The sequence below is a fragment of the Ptychodera flava genome, chromosome 7, assembly GCF_041260155.1.
Source record: "Ptychodera flava strain L36383 chromosome 7, AS_Pfla_20210202, whole genome shotgun sequence".
Taxonomy (NCBI): domain Eukaryota; kingdom Metazoa; phylum Hemichordata; class Enteropneusta; family Ptychoderidae; genus Ptychodera; species Ptychodera flava.
Genome location: NC_091934.1, coordinates 35,348,389 through 35,373,466, shown reverse-complemented (window position 1 = coordinate 35,373,466; position 25,078 = coordinate 35,348,389). Strand labels below are relative to the sequence as shown.

Below are 25,078 nucleotides of genomic sequence, written 5' to 3'. Positions count from 1 at the left end.
TTCACTGATTTCAGCCCAAAAAAAGAGCAAAGGGAGACTGGTAAGTACATGGACGGATGAGATGAAATATAAAACTAAGAATATTCAACAAACAATAATAGTTAATGAGCAAGTTTGATGAGTTGAGCGTTATAGTAATATGGGCAAAGTGAGACATTGCCATGTTCTGTGCGTGACGTCACATCTCAATGTGTCGATTGATGATGAATCCACTTGTTAATCAAGACCATTTGTTTAGCCAATTACCTTCATGAAATTTTGTATTTCATTTAGTTTGGTTCAATTTTATTTACTTACTTTTTAGCTAACCGCCGGTCAGACAGCTTTGATATTTCGGATACAGGTCCCTTTGGCCCTTTGTATTTTTTGGCAATTTTTGTCAATTTTGATAAAAAAGTGTTCTTCTCAGAACTGCTTGTCTGATAGCTTTGCAGTTGGGTATCAAGTCCTTATGCACGACCTATAGAAGAATATACTTTGTTCACACTTTGCGAGACATTTTGGAAAAATAGTATTTATTTATTTATCTGTTTATTTATTCGAATAACCAACAGAAGTAAATTCCCAATAGAAAATACATAAAATTACAGACAAACATACAATTCACGGAAACGAAAATTACGATGAACATACAAATGATGTAGAAAAATGATTCATTACACTTGTTTTAATCAGGCTAAATATGGTAAAAATATCAACACGCGAGCGTAATTTGAAATATCGTTATACGTGCCTAAAGCATGTGACATAAGGAGTGTTTGCAAACATTGATTCTGGAAAAGGGTACCCGAAATCGAAGGTTTACTCTTAGACCATATTCAGATATGAACGTTCATAGGAATTTAAGTTAAATGAGAACAATTTACCACACGATAAACAGTCAGAAATTGACTTTATTGTTTTATAGAGTTTTTAGTTATCAGCATATAAAATTACATTCGATGACTGAGTACATTGTGACAAATCATTTATATACAAGATAAATAACAGTGGGTCAATGATGGACCCCTGTGGTACACCGGATAACACTGGGCACCTTTCGAATAACTTCTCTCAACAACAGTTCTCTCAGGGAAGTTACTCGAAATAGTGCCCAGGTTTATCTGTGTGAAAGGCGTTAAAGCACTGTAGTCATACTTAGTACATTTTGTAGTGAAATTTGATCAAGGAAACAAAGCTGAGGCTATTTTTACTCCCATATGGCCATATATATACGTAAATGGAAGGTATTCTTATATATTGAAAAAAATTACCTGTCTGCCTGTCTGTCCGTCCGTCCGTAGGTATGTATACAGTGTATATACCGGTATGTACGTGTGTACGTGTGTTTGACGGAATGAATGTGTCAGTGTCAAAAATGTGCAAATGAGGTAAAAAAAGGAAGAGCTGATTGGGTCGAAACTTGGCGTGCATGTTCCTTTAGGTATTCTAAATTAGGTGTTTAGAAATTTTAATGACATTTCCATATTTGTAATTTTGGACCAATTTTCTCACTTTTTGGTCAATTTTTTTTCTCGAAATCTACTCGTCTGATAGCTTTGATATTTAATATACAAGTCCATAAGGTTGATCAAAATATGATGTATTCAAAATCTGATGAAATCAGCAACTTTGTTGTTTTGGGGCAATTCTTGTGTCATTTTGGTCGAAAAATTTATTTCACAAAAGTTCTCGTCCAATAGCTCTGATATTTGGTATATAGGTTTCTATAGTTTATCTTCATATGATATATTGAAATTAATATGAAGTCTACAATTGTGTATGTTTGGGGCAATTTTTGCCATTATTGTCAAAAAATTTGTTTCTCAAAAACTACTCGTCTAATAGCTTTGATATTTAGTAGACATGCTCTTATGGGTGCATCTTAATTTAGTATGTTCAAGTTATGATGAAATCTTCAGTTTTGTTTTTTGCAGCTAATTTGCAATTTTGGTCAGGTCGACCTGAAGTGGCTATCAAAGATTTCCTCCTTCATCAACATATGTGTCACAAAAAGTTATTCTCTACAAAACTCAAAGGAGCTCTATCGGCTGTTAGGTTACCTATTTTAAATTTTCAGAGAAGCATCTTCAATTTTGTTTTGTGAAATTTGTACCTAATATTTGACAGAAATATTTACAGAAATAGTCCGCTATATTGATTTAAAATTTGGTTTGATAATCCCTACAAATGTTCTCATACATACATTGCCATGTCAGAATGAGATGAACGAGTGAAATAGTTATTTTATTTTTCTTTGTTGTTCTTTGTAAAAGATATCTTTTCAAAAACCACTTCTAATGCCGGTTATAAATTTAGTATGAAGGTTGCATGAGTGGTAGTACCATAAATTATTCAGATTGTGTTGATATGAATAAAATTAATAAATATTGTGAAACGATTTTCTTTTTTTTGCGACTTTATACCTACAGGAACTGATAGTACACAATGTGGTTCTTTAGTAAGCATTTGATATGGTAAAGTGTACTTGGTGTACAGTATCAAATTATTACTATTTTGCATAGTTAATGAATTATTGTCAAAGAAACCGCTTGTCGAATAGGTGTTTAACATTTCAGGATCTTACAAGTGTCCATCTCGCGTGAGAGTCATATGGCAAAGACAATACAGGCATAGATGGTAGCTTTGTATGGCTATTGATGAAAGTCTGTGTATAATGGTCTGTAAGTACGAGCCATCCTGAAACAATTCTTCTGAAAAATATTACCATAGGACCTCTGCAGCTGCACTCACTATATCTGGTATTATGTCATGCATTGCCTCTATACTATCCATGTCTGTAGTAGCTTCAGGGACATTGGCCCTCTGTTTTTATTCTTTTAATCGAGAGTCGCTCATATAAATAGAGTGAATGTCATAATGTAGCACTAGGATCATAAAATTCGGAACCAAATAAATACAGAAAAATCGATTCTCAACACGCATAATGTTGAACTGAGAATACTACATTGTGTCCAATGAGGCGGATATAGATACACTGGGGATTACGAAATAATGAATGATCTGAGTTTTCATTTTATTGTACGATGATGTGAGATTCACTCAGTAACTTGACGTCGTGACGCTTGGTATTTTAGCCCCATTGTAAATATAGAATTCCAATGAGTATAAGACGTAATAGTACGAATGCAGTGCCAAACCTCGCTGATAGAGGGCGCCATCCATGTAACGTCAATAAAATAGTTTTTTCATTGCTTCAGATGGCCACATCATTGATAGTGTCAATTCTGTCCGCGGCATATCTGTGCCCTCTTTTGATTGGTTTTGGTGCCTATGCACTTATTGACACAACAAGTAAATGTGGCAGTACCAGCTGTTACCAAGTAAGTTGACATTCTCCTCTTCATCTATTGGTATCCTTCTGAATCTGCTTGCTACGGTATGAGGATTTTTACATTACAATACAGATATTTGCCACCCTCAACGCGGGCTTGGTTAGGGGCGATGATTAACGTTGGTACGCTATGGGTAAATTTCCTGTGGAGGGGATCATTGTAGCTGATTGGTGAAAGTGACTCCGTTTAGGGGAACTTTTTCTGGAAGCAAAAACAAGGGTTCCTCGTGTCAATGCGTTCTTATAAGAAACACCATAAAGGTTTACATGATATAGGATGATAAAGCATGGTGAATATCTCGCAACACAATGTGTGAAAAAGTATTACCTTCCCAAGGTACTTGAATATTTAATAAATAAATATGTCTATCGTTTTGATATTGATTTGTTTACCAGTCTTAGTGCTTTTAAAACGCAAGTGTCATCTGTTTTATTATCTCTTGCTGATAGTCATTTACTACCGAGAGTTTTTGATGTTTGTCAGTCTCTGTTGTTACTTGTTTAGTGCCTTTTTTTAAATTAGTTTCTGCATGTTGTAATTTGTCTTTTTCATGTTTTAATTTTTCTCTGTTTGCATCCAGTTATTGGGCTATGCCTGTTGGATGTCAGAATGAATAAATAAATAAATAAATAAATAATAAATACATACATACATATATATATATATATATATATATATATATATATATATATATATATATATATATATTATATATATATGGGTGATATTCCTTCACACTCTTGTATTTGCAATTACAAAAGTTTTTGAACCCCTTGTAAACAATGAATTATTATTGAAATGGCTTGAACCTATTGTTAATACTATACCCTCATTTACAGAAAATACATTGTTCACCCTGGGAAATCATCATCGTCTCAACGGAGCCATTTCCATGATATTAGCTATTCTATTGGCAGCAATGCATTGTAGATTTTGTTCTGCACTTTACGCTACAAAACCTAGGGTATGTTATGGTGTCGATCTCTTGTTCTGTCTCCACTGACTTTATCATAAGAGAGCATCCGCTTCTGTTTATTTGTGTCACTGAATTGTTTTCACATTTATAACATTTCTAATTTTTCGGTAAGCTGTATTCTGTAATGGCATTTAATGTTCATCTTCAGTATCTTCGTTATTGTCAGTGCACTTAAAGGGGCAGTCCTTAATCCCCGGTTCTCGTATAAGTGATCGTTGACATTGTTCATGTGATTTTACTCGTTTCTTCTCCCTTGCAAACTGTACAGTATGGTAATTTGCTCAGACATGAAACTGATAAAAAACATACCCCTTTACCTACCTTTAGATCAAAAAGTGTCTGCATTAGCTAGTTTTTGCATCCACATATTTATTTGTCAAAGATTTTTATCTGTATACCTGAAACCTGTCAGATTGTCAGACTGTCTGTTCGTCCCAGCATGTCTATTCTGCCCAGTTAACCATTTTTTTCCATGCTTGTATTTACGTAAGTTTGTATTTCTCTCCCAAGTTTCGATTGTGTCATTTACTTGTGTTATTCACAGTTCGGTACTTTTATACGATGATAGGTCTTGACAGTTTCGGGTGACGAAAATATAATGAACCAGCTTCAAGGAGGTAAGACGTCTCGACAATGTTTATAATAATACTCCTTTGCACAATAGTCCACTTTATTTAGGCATAATGCGTCTCGTGGACATATATTTGGACTCTCAAACATTTCCAATTCTTTACTGATCTATCACTTGTTGGGATCATTTAAAAGCTGACGTAAGAAAAATGTTTACCGACTTAGTATTTTAAAAATTTAAAATTTCATTTTTCTCAATGGAGATAACACGGAGAGTGCGGCCATTTGTATTGACATATTTTTGTTAATCTTGAGTAATTTGTCTCTCTGGTACCAAAATTTGCGAGGTTACTACACTGAGGTTAGCCCACTGGGGACCTATTGGTTTTGCTAGGGATCAACTTTGCTAGGGATCAACTTTCTTCTTCTTCCTTTCTTCTTCTTCTTCTTCTACTTCTACTTCTTCTTCTCCTGTGACAAATCTCCGATACCGTTGCACGCAGCCTGTTTAAAGTTCAAGGTCTAGTACTAGTGGCTAGTACTAGTGGACATGACCCTTTGAATACAGTCGGTCATGTGACTTGTGACACCCTTTAAATTTCATGGGATGGACCAACTAACGGCATTAGAGAGTTGATGATTATCGTTTTGGTACTGTTTGCCAGTGTTTGCAAGTGCTGCTTGAAGCTTTTATTATTCTTTATTTTGAAAGAGAGCTGTTTACAAAAGTCACTGAGGAAAGTTTGAGCAAAAGTTTAAGTCTTTCACTTTTAAGGCGCATACTACCTTAATTGTAGTCAACAAGAGTGTCCAGTTGGCAGTCATTTAATCCACCTAAATATCTCAGGTTGTTGCTTATGACTGTCTACCACACTTTTATTTACCACAGGATCTCGACAGGGACAAGCTAACCAGATTGAAACCATTTCAGGCGGCTTGGAAATGCTGTATGATGACTTGGTTGTCGCGGAAACATCTTTCAACTAGTAAAACCGAGAAAAGGGCAAAGTTTGAAAAAAAGATATGATACAGAGAACTGAGTGTAGTATAATAGGGAATGTCGTCAATATTTCCTAAGATTACCTTCATAAGACCTCATTGGGTTAAATCTTTTAGCGACACAATGTGAAAGAATCTTTAAGTTTGCGTTTTCTTGCTTCAGCTTTTTACTTTATTTCTTATTTGCCTTCATCGGCATTTAGATATTATGTACAATAACGATCAATTAGTACTATTAGGGGCCCAAGCCATTGACCCTGTTATTCTTGAGAAGAAAATATTTCAGTGATTAAATTTAGGCTTTTGCATAGCTCATTAAATATGCATAATCATCGTATCTCAGGAATCACAGGGGTACAAGCTGCATTCATAATAGGACTAAAAATTGTTGGCAATTTTTAGATGACCTTGAATGACCTTTGACCTCGATTTCACCAAAAAGGCCTATAAATCATTAACCACAAGTGGTGTACACTTTATATCTGGTAAGATAGACGACCTTATAATGCATTTTAATATTACAACCAAGGATGACCAAAATAAGTTGCCCACCTTACACTGGATACAAAACTCCACAAAAAAATACACAAAGCTAGGTTTATTGCAGCCTCTTCAAAATATTCAACAACAGAGTTATCAAAGATACTGACTTCTGTTCTTTGTACCATTAAACGGGGACTTCAGGCATACTGTGATGTTGTCTTTTCTCGAAGTGGTATAAATCAAATGTGGATATTAAAAAATTCCAAGGAATTCTTGGATAATTTGAACTCAAGATCTATTTCAAAAATAACATTTATTTAAAACTTTCGATTTTTTCACATTCACGCCTTTACAAATATGAAGTATCACGATATAATTTAGACCAGAAGATCCGAGGGCGCTCTCTACGCTCACCCTAAGGGAGCGCAGGGAGCGTCCTCGAGCGACAGATTTCAGTGTATATTTTGCTAAGAAGATTACTAGTTCTAAAGTTTTATGCCGAAGAAGACATTATCAGTATGCTTGCTTTCCTCATCGACAACATATTTGTTGAATTTTGAGGATAATTTTCAACATGTATAGGAATTCGTTTTAATTGTGCGCCCTTGCTGACTTATTTCTGTACGCATACGAGGCAGAATTTATCCAGAACTTAATCTAGCAAAGAAGGTCTCTGTAACTAGAACTTTCTACCATACATTTAGATACATAGACGAAGTTATTTCAATGAATAACTCTAGATTCAGTGACTGTCTCGTTATGATCTATCTCCAGAATTTAAGAATTAAAGATTTTGGTAAAATTTCCAAATCACATTTCTTGCACAATCATGAACTTGTAACCACTCATATCAATAATTGAGCGCACATACATGCACAGATTTACCTAGTTTCGTATTGGAAAATAAATTAGTCATAGTTTCATCATAGACATATATTGAATCAACATAGTGAATGCATAGTTACTCAACATTTCGATGACATTCCAAAATCACATTTCTTGCGCAACCATGGACTTGTAACCACTCTAGTCTAATCAAGAACATCGATATTAATGATCAAGTGTGGATAAATGCACAGATTTATCTAGTTTTGCACTTGAAAAAAATTATTGATAGTTTCATCATAGACCAATATGCATAGTGAATCAACATTTCGATGAAATTCCAAAATCAAATTTGAATTCAATTTGAAATTTGAAATCAATTGAATATTTGCCTAGAAGTCCGGGTCTATAAAATTATGCATGGCTGTGAAAAATATCTGGTGAAAAATTTACAAATTTGCTAGCTTCTACGTGGAAAAGATGTTCTCGATTTTCCAATAATTCCGTATGTGCATCCAGAAGATCATGAGCATCAATACTATGGTGCCAGATTGTTGAAATATTGACCATAGCATCCCGTGTACACAATAAATTTGTTGTAGTTCAAGAAGTGATCTCAGTGTGTATGAATCTAAGGGAATTGTGTAGGCTCACACATTGTGTAATGATACTAATACTTTAGTATTACCATTCGTTCTCATCTGTATGATCAAGGATTTCTCCTTGACGGCTGGCAGAAAAAGCCAAAAAACAAATTAACACGTTTTGTTTCCTATAATCTGAAAACCTGCCCATCATGACTATTTTAAGTTTGTAAAAAAATGTGAAATATGCATGCTCTGTCAGCTTTGAAGAAATGTAAATTAGGGTTACCTGCATTTATGAACATTGAGTTGTGAACTAGGAGAAATATAACATATACATTATGTGAATCCATGTTATTGATAAGGTGTTCTGTTCAACAAAGGTTCTGAAATATTCTTCAGGATTGTTGCTTTCAGTGGCAGCCACTTTGTTTTATGGCAACCAAATTTGAAAATTAAGAGAAAAGAAAACCCTACATGGGTTCGGATTCCCCAATTTTCACCGTGAGTCTGCAAGTTATTCAGCATCATCAAATGAAAATGTATGCTGGGCTTGTTCATGCAACATCTCACTTCCCATCAATATCTGCAGACCTGCAAATTGTGCACCATAGATATTCCTTTGCCAATTACGTGCTCTGACAATTTCTAACTGAAGTATATGCTTGTCTTTGTGTGTATCATGTGTATCAGTGAGAAAACTTGCTTAGTAGTCAATTATTTACTCTAATTGCACTTTTAAAAGTACAGAGATGATTTGCATGGTACCCAGAATCGAGTCATAGATTTTGTCATAAAATTAAATGTACCCTTGTCCATGTTCATATAGACATAACACATGCATTTTCAGGGAATTTAATGAAAATGATTGGTTTCGTCGATTGTGTCAACGGCTGTGTTTGGAAGAGTTAAGACCTCATTCGATTCGCTGGGTGCACTGCAATCAAAATCTGGTAAGGCCTACGCATGATCCGAGTCCTAGGCTTGAGGTAAATATAAATCGCTGCTTGTGCACGGCGGATTCTTACATATGCTAAGGTAAAGCTTTGCAAGTTTCAAGGGACGGACAGCTCGGTTCAATCTTCATTGCCAGAAAAACGTATGGCATCCGTCTTTCGTGTACCTGCTTTTCCAAGAAATTGAAGAACCAAAGATTGCGATGCGATATATTATAATAATAACCTCTAAATATAGCTGTACCGTACAGCACTCTGACCAAATGTCTTGGCACAATTTAATAGTACCTCTCACTTATATTTCATTGATCGTAGTTGTAGCCATTATTTTGATAGCGGTGGGTCCATAGCTGTTGTGTTTTCAGACGGGATTCCTGCCTTTTACGGGCTGGTTTTGACTTTTATGATTTTAACCCCGCCACCACAAACAAATATGAATTCAGTAGCAAAGCAAACTTTTGGTTCTCATGAAATAAAACAGAAATAAAAAATGCAAAACTTTCACAAGAAGTTTGTTTTACATATTTTGTAAACAGGCAATGACTGAATAAATGTTCGTTATCAACGGCAGACACACACACACAAACACAAAAGTGTTTGGAGATTGTTAATTAGTGTAAAAGAGTTAATTGTAAGCGGTTTCAGTCTGTTGTCTGCGGGCAACTTGCGTGTTGTAGAAACTCCGTGTTTTAATTTTTCCGGGAGTATCAGCCAATCAGCGTCATTAGCGTCTATGTGGTTCCAGCCAATCGGAGTTCAACTGGATTTGGAGAGACATCTGCGTCTCTGGAAAGCCAAGGTCATAGACGGCGCCCTCTCGAGAGGGCAATCGAAACCCTGGAAGCTTCGGCTGTTTCCACGGCTACACTGCATTGCACTGTACCGCTGGGCCCAGTGGGGCAGAAACCTAGCATTCAGGGAAGCACATTTCGCATTGTTTCTGCTTTTTTATTTTGTACATTTCTCAGTGTTCAAAATGATCGGCAGTAGCATGTTGAAGGAATTCGACGATCCTTTCTTCAGCGATTTCAGGTAAGACCAGGCTCAAGCTGGCTGTGCTGTCTGTAGTGTTTAATCATGGCGCCTCGCTCGGTTTTCGCTAGCCCTGCGTACGATGCTGTGTGTTCCTCTACAGCTAATAGCCCCGCTCAGCGGGGCTCGTACGTAGGGCTCGGTTTTCGCGTCTTGTACTGTGTAAGAAACGTAATGCGCTTTGAACTGCAAAGAGCATTTCATTTGCAATTTTTTTTACAAACGACACTTTTAATCATGAAATTTTCCTAATTCGAACATTTAATCGAACATCTCCTTGATAAGGAACGTGTCAGATTGTTCAACTGCGCTGCCTCAAGAACAGTGATATAGATAGCTGCAACCCTCAACACACAGCGTATTACGAAAAATACTGCTGACCCCTTTTCGAAACAATACTACTAGTACTACAGATTTATAGCGCTTCTTGCAGTTGGAGGTACACTGACACGCGGCAGGAGCCCAGACTCGTTGACAGACGTTCGCCGATGTCAACTTTGCACCGACGATATCAGCAAATAACATTATGCAATATGTATTAAAATTCTTTAAAACTTCACGATACAAAGTGTCATCGTTCAGAATGGAAGAGCCAAGATCGATAATTTCAAGTACAGTAGATCATCGGAGATTGCACTCTTAAAAAGGAGAAACAGAGTGAAACTTATTCCACAACAACTTGTTGGAGTAGTCTTCCATTACTAAGTGTGAGAAAACCCGTTCTGGGAGATGTGACTAGCATTATAAAAAGTTAGCTGTTTTGTGTGAAATGTGACCTCTGACATCTCCATACCTTTGTCTGAAAGACATTCCTTTGAAGACATTATTTACGAGGATGGTATCTTTAAAATGTTTGCCTAAAGACTTTTTGCCACTTAAGCCAGGCTGTATTTGTGATCTTTAAGGTTCATTCACAACTATCATAAACTTCGTCCTTTCCCCAGTGGAGAGTGAAGAATATCTTCGTCAGTATTTACGGCGCTTTTCATGTTTTCCTTTAGGCCCCCTTCCCAAAGAAAGAGTGTTTCTGGTCATTGCACATATTATTTCAGAACCTGCACGTCATGTCTTTATTTTTGGTTTACATACTCATCAGTACAGCTATCCTTGATATCCCTGTTTGCATGTCCAAAATGCTAAAATGAAAACGGAAGTATTATGCAGCCAGTGATAAAAGAATAACTGTTGGATCAATAGTGCCAAACAAGCATTGTTAAGAATTACAAAAAGAAAGAAAAAAAGAAAAATTAAAAATTAAATCGCTTCGCTGCATCATTTTTGCTGAATGTCAAGTACCAGAAACTATTTTTTGGGGGCCTTATTTTTTATCGTTCTCTTTTTTTTGTTGTTGTGATATAATTCCCCTAAACCAAATGGCTGACAATCATCTTGTTTGTGTAAGTGGGCATTTTTCATTAAAGGAAATTGTATAAAATATACAATTTATTTTCTTTATTAGTGGCATAATATACCAGCAAAAAACACACGTTGGGAAGTACTTGAACACATTATCTCTTATTTCACTCTTCAAACAGCGATCGCCATCAGGAATTTGATCGAATGATGGACCAGTTTGATCGTGTTCTTAAGGACCCATTTGAATCTGGTCGTCGTCATGGTAACAGAGGGTCTAGAAGTTTGGCCATCACTGATGGCGGTCCAGTTGAAAGACCCAAGCGAGAGAAGGTAATTTTAGTGCTTTTGTATAGAAAATGTTACTATCCCAGTGTCAATTTATTTTGAGGTAATTTCTCAATAATGATAATAATTGATAGAGGATGAAAAAAAATATAGGGTCTTTTAACCCTTGAGTGCCAAAGTCAATTTTTGTCACCCCTATAAAATATACCTAGGTTAATTTTGGTCAGATTTTTGCCAAAATTTTGATAAATAACTGTGGCCAGTGAAATGTTGAGTTCATTTGGTTCAAAATTATCAGAAAAAATACAGAAAAGTTCATAAAAATTGGTAAAATATTGCACTAAAGTTTTGGTGGGAAAAATACAGCACTCAAAGGGTTACAAGTTCACTGACTGCCATACAGACAAGATCTTTCCTTTTTTCTCTTCTCAGTTTCTTGTAAATTGTTGTAATTATGGATAAAACTGAATTTGTTACTTTGGATTGAAAAAAAAATTCTATACAAATTGGAATATTGCTGGAAAAATACAAGCATTTTCATGGCTTTTGTTTCTGTCACAGGAATCTGATGCCTTGCAGGAGTTTGACTCTGGCTTTAATTTCAAGAGTGCCTTTGATATGATGGATCAATCTCACTCAGCTATGATGAGCAGCTTCAGTCGTCACATGAAAAACATGATTGATCACATTGAAAAGGTAATGTCACCAAACATACTCAGTGTTCTCCACTGATTGGAGAAAACACCGGAGTCAGATTTACATAACAATATGCAATTTGCATATTCTCTTGCTGTGAAAATGTATTCTTTTATATGGTTATTAACCCTTTGAGCACCAAAGTCAATTTTTGTCACCCTTATAAAACAGTCAATTTTTGTCAGATTTTTGCCCAAATTTTGATGAAAAACTGTGGCCAATGAAATGTTGTGTTCATTTGGTCTAAAATTATCAGAAAAATTACAGAAAAGTTCATAAAAATTGGTAAAATGTTGCACTAAAATTTTGGTGGGAAAAAATACAGCACTCAAAGGGTTAATATATGAATAGATTGCTTGGAAAACAGGGGAGGTCCACTGCTCCAATTTCCCTTGTGAAGAGTCCTGATATTTCAATGCTTTATTCTCCTGAATCTGTTCAAAAGATGCCACTGTGGTATATGAAGGAAGAAATTCTAACAGCTATTTTACCGGTATTTATTATCAGGGTGCCATGTCAGGGAATCCGGATGCCCATCATTTCCATCAGACTTCCGTGTCTCATTACGCCAGGGATGACAAAGGTGAGCCATCGTACTATCAAGCATCATCATCAACAAGAACTGCTCCTGGAGGGGTAAGTTTTTATCTTCTTCAAGATTTAGCTTTACATCATCTCCTATTATTGGATATCCTGCCTCCTCATTACCTTCACACAACTGCATTTTAGTCCCCGTGGACAAAGACCAGTGTGACTTACAGAGTTGGTCATGTCCGTACGTGTGCCCATTCACACAAAATTCTCAGAGAAGCCTGGAGCAATTTCTTTCAAACTTTGTACAAGGATTACTCTCAATGTCACACATATGTACATCAATTTGTTTTAGCAAATTTAGATTAATTAGAACATTAATTAGAAAATCTTGGTCAATGGTTTTCAAATTCATTAAAGAAGTGGCGACTTTGTCATTGACAATGACTTGTTACAAATATAATTTGGGTGAACTCTAGTTTTCAAACCTTTGTAATGCAACAAAACTGTTAAAATACTGTTCCACTCTCAGTAATATTTCCAAATAAAAAATCTTATACTGCAGTTTGTATGTAAAATGACTGCGCTAAATTTGTTTGTATGTAGACTGTTTCAGACAGACATAGAACCAGTCATCTAATTTCATTCTTGTCTCTTTTGTACAATTAGATCAAAGAAACTAAGAAAGCGTTACGTGACTCAAGGGCTGGAATTGAAAAAATGGCCATCGGCCACCACATTGGTAAGCCTATTATGCAAATATTGTAAATGATCAAGTTAGATTTGAAGAGTAACTTTGAAGATAAAAACTAGCCAATAACCAGTTATGGATGTGTTCTAGCTCCTTTTTACAATGTATGCAAAGTTTTGTGACAATATTTTTCCATTCAGGTATTCATTCCAAAATGGATCATCCATCTGACCTATTTTGACCCTTTGAGCATTGCAATTTTCCCGCCAAAATCATTGTGTGCAACATTTTACCAATTTTGTGAATTTTTCTGTTATTTTTTTGGACAATTTTGGATCAAGTGAACATCACATTTTATTGGCTTCAGATTTTTATCAAAATTTTAGCAAAATTTAGAAAAAAGTTGACTGGTGTATATTTTGATATAGGCGACAAAAATTTACTTTGGCGCTCAAAGGGTTAATGCCTGCAGGTACCAGTGTTACTGCACCTGTTTATACGTCTGTGCTTGTGGGATTTACTTTGCAATCAAAACTCATTTCTGTAATTCAAATCATTATACTCTGACCCACCTGTATTACAGTATCATAAATATTTTATTTATGATTATGCGTGATGAAATATAACATGGGAATCTAGAATGCTAAAGAGCATTATAAAATAAATTGTTTCAGTGCACATAGTTGAATGGCTAGCAATGCGTTATCAGCTAATGGCTTGCAGATAATAAAGTCAATTGTTACAAGTGGGTGTCCAGTTTCTTTCCCATTTACCAATGCAGTAATCAACGTATTGTACAAGCTTACATACAAAAACGGGTAAAATTTAGGAACTGAAACTTCGTTTCTACTTTTCCATCTAAGTCAACTTGGATTTGTTTCTTCCTTCAAAAGAATTTTCATTGTTTGCATGTCAAGTTCATTGTCATGGAATCCAGTCAAGTTGGAAGAGTTGAGGCTTAGTTTACTAACTTTGTTTTGGTAGGTGACCGTGGTCACATTGTCGGAAAATCTCGAAACAGACGTACTGGAGAAGATAATGAACACCAAGACTTTGTCAACATGGATGAAAGTAAGTTACATTTAAAGTTTATTTCCACATGAAGTCTTCTGAAGACCCTTCTTTGATGAATTTTTAGTCCTTTGGGCCTTTGGCCCAAAGTACTAATGTGATGACGCGGCCTCTGTTGTTGCATACAGTGGGCCGTATGCTGTGGACGCAGGTATCTCAGAAACGCTTCAGTAACTTTTTCTGAAATTTGGTCTGGTGGTCATTTTGGCATGTATCTCAAACGGTCTTTTTTCTTTTTTTGATTGAATCATTTTAAAGTCACTTTTTTAGCTTTTTTGTGAAAACCACTATTTTCAATTTTCCTCAAAACCACTGATTTGATTATTGTGATATTTGGCATGGTGTTCGTATAGTTGAAATGCCGTCAGAAATGTTCAAAATTTGGTGATACATGCCTTGTATTATTTTTAAACAATATTTTTATCCATTTTTATTTTATATTTACTTGATTTTGACTCGCTTTCGTTAAAGCTACCGTCTGCGCATGCGCACAACTCTAGGACAAAATCTGAGTTGAGAATCGAATCGGACACCATCTTGTTTCTCGGTGTGGGCACATTTTTTACTTTTTGAACGTTTCACTGTGCATTTCAATATATTCTATAGTTATGACGTTGACAGTGATGCACTTTTGCGGCTGTCGTGTATTTTTTGGTACGAAAGGCGCCTTTGATCGACTGAAGAATGATGGTACCGGCAGGCATATCAGTTCTACTGAGGAAGTAATCCACTGGCCCGCATAGGTCAGGGACTCACTTAGGGAGAACCACTTGATTTATGGGGGGGGGGGGTATGGAGGATTTTGAGAAAAAAATTGTCACCAGGTGAAATTAAAGAAAAAAATAAGCCTGTAATGGCTTGAGAAAAATAATTCTCATAACAGACAGAAATAAATAAAAAAGGAATTGTCATAATGCAGTTGAAATGAGCAAATTTTGGAAATTCATTCTCATGTGCTCTTGCTAGCATGCTGCCATAGGCAGCGCAAATGTTTTTACCACAAGCAATTCTCATTTGTTTGTTTTTCCCATCACTTATGATATAAGCATTCACTACTTTACACCTCAGTGCACTCGATGTTTTCCTTCCCTTTTCTGACCCAAGAAATCATATTTCTGGATTTCTGTTGCAATATCTCAATGGTACAGGCAATATCTAGATGGGACTATTTGACTTCTGTACATTGTGAAAATTGAAAACACAAGACAGGAGTCAATAAACTAGTGTAAAAACCAATATATTATTCTCTCAACATAAATATGTTAGAAAGATTACAAGTTGTCAAAGAAAAATTGAGGAACAACAAATATAATGAAATACAATGTGTGAGCCTTGTTTCTCTGACCACAAAAGATAACATCTCCCTGAGAACTTAAAAGGAATTGACTGTTATAAAGAAAAGCAGGTATAGTACTGATCACTGTTGATTTGCCAAAAAAGTGTTCTATAATTTAAAGTTGTATATGTACTAGACTTTCCATTTTGTTTTCATTCGTTGGAATGTAAAATGTGAAACACTGGCTTAAATTTGAAAAATTGCACTGCTACTCCATTTGATAAAAAAATTGATGCAGGTGTGACAGTTGAAATTAAAAAATGCTGTCTCTCTGACAAAAAAAGTTCCCATACCCACTTCCTGCATACCCCCCCCGAAATCAAATGGGTCTCTCCTTAATATGCGCATGCGCATATAACAAGTTAGCGTTGCATTGCAAAGACCAGCTCCTGGCATGGCAAGGACTTTGAAAAATCAAACCGACGCTGTCTTGTTTCTCGGTCTTGTGCGAATTTTGACGTTTTGAAGCTTTTAGCATTTATTTGATGATGTTTTGTAAATATGAAGTTCACGGTGATTGTATTTTTGTGCTGTCATGTATTTTTTTTGGCACGAAACGCTCCTTCGTTACCGGCGAATCCATTGCTTTAGCGAGGCAATCCCACCGGCGGCCCGTTAGTAATAGCTGGGTGGGATGGGAGCGAGAGAATTCGCTCTGTCCTTCTACCTCCATGTCATAACAAACTAGCGTCGTTTTATGTTGATGTACTGTCCTTTCGACACAGCGATAACTTTAAGTTTTCTGTTTCTTTTGGTAATTTCGACAGTTGTGCATTGATTTTGACATCATTGTTGAAGACAGTGTGTGCTTTAGACTGTCGACAGTCCTCGTGCCTTCTTTTGACCGGATCCGGAGTCACTTGCGGTAGTAATCCAACGTAGGCGATCGAGCGCCGAAGGCGCAAGGTCGAGTGCCGAAGGCACGAGCTTGTATAAATACCGAAAGCTACGCGAGACCAAGCAGTACAAGCGACTGGCGAGAGTCTATGTGTGCTTATGTTGACCGATTTACGCGCACTTCAGAATCACGGCATAATCCGACACGGTTATTTGGCATGATCATCAGATCATACATGATCCGAGATTGCACTTTAGCAAGGTCACGATAACTAATGTTGTTTGTTTCACTGTGGTTTAATACCTATAGGGCCTATTTCCACTAAAAGACTATTAGAATTTCCTCCTGGCTACTTTGAAATCGTGCACTGGCATGCATGTAGTTGTCAACATCACTATGCTTGAATGTAGTAGACTCTCACTATGAATATATCGACTGTCACTGCATATTGCATATGTGTGCAAGTCACTCCATATCATATCAAAAAATGTAGTATTGCGACGTTTGAGCTGCCACAAGCCAGAATTTACAGTTTATGAGAAAGTTATCTTACATGTAAAACTCAGTTCTACTGTGAACAAAATGCAAGCTATGTTGCTTAACTATGGTGAATAACATAATATTTTGTACCTATCACCGTGTCAGAAAATCAGAAGGAAACAACCACTCAGACAAACTCTGGTCAGGATGATACTGTCCAATTTTAATATGTCTCTCGGCACACATAGATACTCATGACTGTAAAACAACATTTCCATATAATCGTATATTCAGTTTTTATATTTAGTTTGCTTTTCACCATATTCTATGTCCTTCCCTGCACTACATAATTCAAAATTAAATATTGTTTTTGGCCTATACATACTTGAGGGGTAAGCTTATTTAGTCTCGTACATTAAAGATGCACTGTTGACCTTCAGAGTCCAAACTTTTTATCATTGTATTGTAGATAGGTGTACACTCCAAATACTAAGTACAAGTGTGGTGAGTGTAACAAGCAAATGTTTTTTAGTCAATGGCCCAAATTTATTTTCTATTTGATGGACAATAAATACATGTGTAATCAATGCCAACAATCCAGTTTAAGTAATTTGGTTTAGATTAGCCATTGTCCATTATATTACAATAGTTTGTGGCTAAATTTTCTCCCCTTCTGTATCATATAAGTTCACCGTTTCCTGTTTTAGATATTGTTGATCCTATTGAGTTCCATCTCTTATCTTGATTCACTTTCACATTAACTTTCATTTATGTCCAAACAATTTGACTTTTTGCCAGATTTCACATTTATGGCAAATAATAAACAGTAAGGAGGCACAAAGGACGTCGGTGCCCCGGGCCCCATGTTTTTTCACATCATAAGTTTGCATGTTTGGCATGCTAATTTTAGATACATTATAGATTATTGAGGGAATTGACATGCAATAGAGCAGTTTATGAAACTGACATTTGAATGCAAGGAAGACTCTCCAATTGCACTGACATCATTGTTTTACTTAATCCACTGTAAAATTTCATAATTATTGATAATTATCTCAACCAATCTGTGTTGTGCATTTACAGTTATATAGTCAAAGCTGTCTTAGTGGTGTCCCAACCAGAGATCACTTGTCAATAGTTTCAGGCAGTCTTACAGAGATTTTACATATCACATTCCTTATATTGTCAGTTACCGCCTGTAAATGCTGTAGTTTGATAGAAGTACCAGAAAAATTAAAATACAGGAGAGTTGTAATCCAGTCAAGTACAATGCAAAAATATAGGTTTTTTCATGCATTTTTGCAATTGTCAGAGACGATTGGCTTGACTATGGGTATGCTAAATTGTAGGGACATTTCAACCTGTTCACCCCCAATTCCCTGTAAAAAGGTCCTAAATCATCATTGATAACAATGGGTGTTGGGCTATACCATGTTGGTGAAAGGGTTAAACATATACACATGGGAAACAGTACAGATGATATAAATATATGCATGTTTGTATTTATTTCATTTACATTCACTCACAGTGTCTCCCAGCTTTGTGCCGTGTTTGTCTGCTGTAACTGTATGTGCATCCCTGTATGCGTTACACTGGTATCGTCATGTACTTGCTGTTTATTTCTATGAGATGCGCATCGGCAAGAAAGTAACGATTCCTGAAATCAATGTCTGGTTTTCCATTTCAGGTGATGCTCCAACCTTTGACAAAGAGTGGCGTGACAAGACAAAGAGCTTCCACTCAACCAGGGCTATTGGTAGCCGCGATTACGGCCGCTATGACCGTCCCCGCTACGATCGCTACAGAGACCAGGGTAGAGACAGACTTGCCATTGACTCCAAAAAGTACTAGCGTCAAAGACGTGATGGTTTTGTGTTTGTCATGGCAACAACTTCCGTGGCGTTAAATAAAGTTTCTGTCATGTAAATGAGTTCAATTTCTTGTATAGACACCCATTAGCACATCAGGAGCAAATTTTTGAAGTGTGATTTTTGTCATTTTGATTGTGTCAGCATTTCGAGGTTGAAAGTTTTGTATGTATTATCCCAGTTTTTTGAGGAAGAAAGCATTCAGAAAGAAAAAAAATCAGTCTAAAAATGATTTGTAAAATCTTGATTTCACCAAAACTTTTCCATGATTTGGATGTCAGAACCGAGAAGGCAGAATTCATGTATTTGTTTTTAAAGGAATGCTGTCATTTGGTTCATTGCTGCACCATGTTTTATCACAGTCCCTCCATGTGTAGAGAGATTGTGTGTGTGGAGGGATAGTGGTTATATTGATCTAGCAGAGAACCAATCTGAACTTGATATTTTCAGAGAGAATTAATGCAATGTGAGCATGCTCATTAGTCAATATAGAATCAGTATTTATAACCAAGAATATATGATGTATATATAATGATATCAGTCAATTTTGTATATTAATACTTATAAGACCTACTGAAGTAATGCACAATATCAAGTATCAAATCGCAGACTGTGGTCCAACCTTAACCAAGATCTGATGCGTCAAACTTTTAGTCCCGTCAGAGTGTCTTACGTATGACTAACTTTGGGACTCTCATTGAAATTGGATGAAAATGGCTATTTTGACAAATGCCATGTCAAACTGAGCCATGGCATGTCATCATGGAAGATTCCAAGAATCTTGTTTCCATGATTGCCGTACCCTGTTATTTGCAAAAACTTGGATTTCTGATCTGTTCATTCCCTTATCTGATATGTAGATACGAGAATCAGATCTGTAAATAATAAAACTTTATATCAAATGCCAATAATATAATATATATAAAATGCCAACAATATCCTTCCTCTGTTTTGTAAATTTTGTAGCTATGTCTGATTTATGTCTGAAATTTCTGAGCAAATGCTGGTTTGTTTTACATTACCAGCTTTTCTGGCAAATGTACAGTATTTGTAGAGTGATGCAGGGCTGAGAACTTGCACAATAAAGGTTACATAGATGCTATATACATGTTGCTTTTTGGATCTGCATGGTTTTATTTTACAGATGGTCAATAATTGCTGTTGAGGAAAAAGCTTATGTCAGCTGGGTAAAGAAGACGGACAAACAGACAACATACATATATCACAAGACTTGTGTGGTATTTAAGACACTTGACAAATTTTGATGGTCTATGCTTGTATACTTGATCGGAACAAGAAGATGTATATATTAAGGGACAAGTCACTTTTTTGACCTTTTTATGATGTCAAGAAAACAAGGAATACTTGCGTAAAGTCACTTGGTGCACAAAATGATGACGGTACATAACTATAACAGTGGCCCTTTGCTGAATGCAAATAGATGTTTTTGTTTGCGACCTGGAAATGGATTTTTCCTATTCCAACTACTATGTAACTGAAAACTGATATCCTTATCTATATGAAAGGCACAGCCAATTAAGATTTCATAACAGAAGCTTGCATAGGGTCCAAACTTAATATAACAGTGTATGTTCAGCCATGCATGATGAAATTTGTGCCAGAACTAGATTTTTGGTACAGACAGTAAAATGTTTCAGCAAATTCTTAACCCTCTGAGCGCTGTAATTTTTCCCGCCAAAAATTTTGGTGCACCATTTTGCCAATTTTATTAATTTTTATATAATTTGTTTTCATAATTTTGGACCAAATGAACATCACATCTCATGGGCTGCAGATTTTTATCAAAATTTTAGCAAAAATTAGGAAAATATTGACTGGTGTACATATGATAAAGGTGAAAAATTTGATTTTGGCGGTCAAAGGGTTAATCTTGAAAGGCTGCAAGCAGAGTTAAAGTTGTGCACAGTTGACCAGTATTTCAGCATGTTTCAGGATTTCACACGACACAAAGTTCTTTTCATGTCAAACAAAATTCATTCAAGAAATCTGAAAAAAGCAACCTTGTCCTCTTAAAGTGAACCAGTTTTACTTTTAAGTGCTATATTCCGTTTTTGGATTTTTAGGGCCAGTATTGGCGTGGGGGCCAGGAGACGTAAATTTTAGTGGTTCAAGAGGGCGCCCTCAACGGCATGAACTTCAAAAGAATGCACTTCAACACGCAACGACTGCTTCTACTACTGCTGCAGTTCCGCAGCCCACAACTTTCCTCTGTTTTGTACACAGAAACACAGTACAGTCTATCATCCCATTACATGTAAAAGCCAATTAATTTCAGCAGTACTCAATATCAGAGCTGCTTTTTCTACCATGCTGTTTTGGCTGGCGGAGAAAGTTGTTGGCTGCGGAACTGCTGTAACTTCTGCTCTAGCCTTTGTATGCTGCACGAAATAAAATAACGTGATATGTCTGTTTTAATAGGTGATAATCTTCTGAATGAAACCACCAATGGGTCGTTACTGTTGAAATAATGGCTGTCTCTGCGCAGTCGAGCATGGTAGAGAAAGAAAGCAGCTCTGATATTTCGTACTGTAAACATAAAACCTGACATACTATTCACTGCTACTCTTTTTCTGTGTAAAAAAATAACCATACAAAATGTCAGTGTTGCAGGAAAACATGCAAAAAAACGCAAAAGGAAATTATTTTCAACTTTTTTTGTAAGTTATTAGATGAAGGGAACACATTCGGACGTCTCAAACTTTTACTATACTTTTAGATTACCACCTGTGGAGGTTCATCTTGAAGCATATTGGGTATTGGTTTCACTTGCTCATTTTTTTTAAATCGAAACTGATTTTCCCCCATGGAGTTACAACGGGGACGGCGATCATTTTGAATTTTTAAGTGTCAGTTAATATAAAATTGTTTCTCTCATACCAAATTTTGCACGATGACGCCTATTTTTTTATTCATTATTTCGAAAGGGATTGGTGTAAAATTTTCTTACAAGGTTTTACAAAAGTTTAATAAGTCTTTCAATTTCGAGACGCAAACTACCCCAATGGACGCACTTTATATCTAGGGTTTCCTGTAGATGAGATTCCCAAAGCTTCTACGCTCCAGAGCCGCAAATTTTCTACCATGATTTCGAATTTATTGTAGCATACGAAGGTATGGATGGACTTACACATGGAGGAGGAAAGGGCATAATACAAATTTATTTCCACGTACAGTTTACTTTTCGTTTAGTTTCTAGTGTTTTCTGTTACAGTGACATAAAATTTCAATGAATTTCACGTCACAAATTGAAAAGCGACGTCACCGGTTTGGAATTTAATATCCCCTCTGGCAATAAATAAGGATTAAAATATTCAACGGTGCCTTTAAAATATGTTAGTTACCGTACAAGTTCTAAAATCTGCTGAATATTGTTGACATATACTCTAACGCCATTGCCTCTGTAGTATAAATATTTCGTCTCCTGTTCGAGAAGGATTGCAATATCGCCCCCTTGAGGTCAGAGGAGCCCGAATTCGTAACTTAGGTGTAGCGAGCTGGCTGAGTCGCCAATCAGTAGTTACAAAGTATAGTGGTAAACGAAGTAAAACATCAATTCTTTCAGTTTTCTATTTTAGAAAAAAAAACCAAACAAACGAACGAACGAACGAACATATAAACTGACGAAAGCACGGACAAACAAACAACAAAAACCGATCGATCGATCGATCGACCAATCAATCAATCCACCTGTCAGTACAGCTATAATCTGAAAAATGACGACTGTTTTGTTGGCGACTGAATTATAGTTCGGTCATAGTCCAAGAATTCACCTGTTGACAACAGCATTGCATGAGGTACACAATGCTTATGAGAGTCTTTGTGTGTTCGCTAACGGCGACCATATTATACTTCTGTGATCGTCTGTGAGCATTTCGATTTCAAACTATCTTATCGTGAAGAAATGCAAAAAGATTAAGCTACTGGGGATTCAAAATAAGAAGTGTTCTATTTCGGTGGGTGCACTGAATGCGTACCAAAAGGACATTATTTGCGAAATGGATTGATTTTTTCGTACTAAATACTGATGTGATTCGTGGCACAGTCCCTCCACCCCCGAAGCACGTTTTTTGGATACTTCAAACTCTAAAATGGTGACCACTTTATTCTATGTCCTCCTTAACACTAAGCAATGCAAGAATTGTTGGAGACTGTAACTCGTTACGTTAGTCTGAGATTAGGTCAGACTTCTTTGACATGCGTTGTATAATGACCAATAAATGTTGATCCGTTAAACGGTGTGATGAGCGAACATTAAAAGGTCCTCAGAGAATTTTATGATATTTAGTTTGAAATTTTACGCGCATTTGAAATTTTACGCGCAAAGATATCTATAGCCGTACGATAACGCTTCTCACAAGGAAAAGTACTTTTTAGGGTGGAACGTTCTTACTTATCCGCTTGTATGTAGTTTACGATGGGATCAATTTATTGTCAGTGATTTTAGCCGCGTGATGCACGCGCTGCGTAAGTTAGACCAGTTAAGTTGCAATGCGTCTCCAAACCTTAACGGTAGTTCAACCTTGTTGCAGGGTTTCGAAGAAAACATTGCCTGCAAGTAATAGGTTGCTAAACAGCATATAGGCAGAAATTAAAGGACATGATTTAGTCTCCAATTCAGGAAATTCAATATGATTTGGCATAGTTGAAGCTGTATCTGATCTGGACTGAAAGATCCGTCGCTCGAGGACGATCACTACGCTAGAGAGCGCCCTCTAGCGACAGATCTTCCAGTCTATATTTGATCTTGCTGTTGAAGATTTTATGCTATAACGTGCGGCACGTTTGTCACGTGACATCGGGTACAGAGTAAAAGATTGCAAAAACCCACTTATTTCAGCATAATGACGTATCTCTTCATTGGTTTTGTTAAAAAGCAAAAACAATTGCATCTTTACATTCTTCTGCCTAGAATGTGTTCGAATACATTACGAGCAAATATTCATGTTCTTCTGCTCACTGAAACATGCTAAATTATCATTCGTCATATTTCATATCCTTGCCTGCTTTCAGGTGCACAAATAAATACTTCGACGACATAATTTATGTTACGCGGCAGAAATTATGTCATCAGCATATTTACATGTTGTGTGTATACACAAGATGTGAGTAGAGATCTGACAATTGATAATTCAACATGTTTCAGCAAGCAGAACAACATGAATTATTGCTCACAGAAAACAAAAATAACTGTAATAATTTGGAAAGATGGTGACTTTGTCCCGTTAAGTATGAACCCTTACTTACTTTAGTATGTGAAGTGCGAGGTAAAATCAAGCATTTGACGTCACTATATTTGAAATTGTGTCATCGAAAGCCTTACAGCACGGGTGAGCGAAACTTGATCAAATACTTTATAATTGACTGTTCATTTTTTTATTTTAGTCGGAACAGTTTCAAAATAACTTCTCACGCTACAGAAATTAATGAATATTAGAGACGTTTATGATCTTCTCAAACACAATTTTGAGAGTTAAGCACCTAGTGCAAGCTTAGGATAGTGACCATACCGACAACGATTGCGAACGTGATAGTAATGACGACGATACTGATGGTGAAAAATAGTAGTCGGCGTAGTAGTAGTGGTAGTAGTACTGTGATGATGATGATGATGATGATGATGATGATGATGATGATGATGATGATGATGATGATGATGATGATGATGATGATGATGATGATGGTGATGATGATGATGATGATGATGATGATGATGATGATGATGATGATGATGATGATGATGATGATAATGATGATGATGATGATGATGATAATGATGATGATGATGATGATGATGATGACGTCGAAGTCAATGATGATAGCTTGTCCACAAAATCAGTCAGTTTTTTGTTCAGTGAATGGTGTTTATTTTTCATGCACTCATGTCAGCTTAGTCACACAGTTGAGAAACTGTACATTTATTATAACGTATTACTCTATCAGCTGCGATCGAAATACATCAGTTCAATTTCCTCGTATTGTTTGCAAGTCTATTCCAGTAGCATTGCATTTTTGTTGGTCCCCTGTAACTCTTAATCCACTCGGCGAAAGTTAAGTGGACTCGTGGATGTTATAAACTCTTTACACCCGCGCCCTGAGGGCATCGTGACCTCAGGGAAAACAAGGGCGACCTACGACCTCAGCATGG

The 25,078-nt window shown here is 36.3% G+C and overlaps 1 protein-coding gene across 1 annotated transcript; it reads left to right on the top strand.

Moving 5' to 3' along the window:
• The first annotated feature begins 9,536 nt into the window (after nucleotides 1–9,536).
• LOC139137409 (myeloid leukemia factor 2-like) lies at nucleotides 9,537–20,020 on the top strand. Its single transcript, XM_070705472.1, has 7 exons — nucleotides 9,537–9,760; nucleotides 11,296–11,446; nucleotides 11,963–12,097; nucleotides 12,605–12,733; nucleotides 13,298–13,370; nucleotides 14,304–14,390; nucleotides 18,732–20,020. The coding sequence occupies exons 1-7, from the start codon at nucleotides 9,705–9,707 to the stop codon at nucleotides 18,893–18,895; spliced, it is 795 nt and encodes a 264-aa protein (XP_070561573.1). The 5' UTR covers nucleotides 9,537–9,704; the 3' UTR covers nucleotides 18,896–20,020.
• The last annotated feature ends 5,058 nt before the right edge of the window (nucleotides 20,021–25,078 follow it).

What these genes read in the sequence shown, in the direction of transcription:
- LOC139137409 (XM_070705472.1), top strand. Translation starts at nt 9,705, where the DNA reads ATGATCGGCAGTAGCATGTTGAAGGAATTCGACGATCCTTTCTTCAGC. An exon ending in CAAGAACTGCTCCTGGAGGG is followed by an intron (nt 12,734 to 13,297) that starts GTAAGTTTTTAT and finishes TTGTACAATTAG; the next exon opens with ATCAAAGAAACTAAGAAAGC. An exon ending in CTTTGTCAACATGGATGAAA is followed by an intron (nt 14,391 to 18,731) that starts GTAAGTTACATT and finishes TTTCCATTTCAG; the next exon opens with GTGATGCTCCAACCTTTGAC.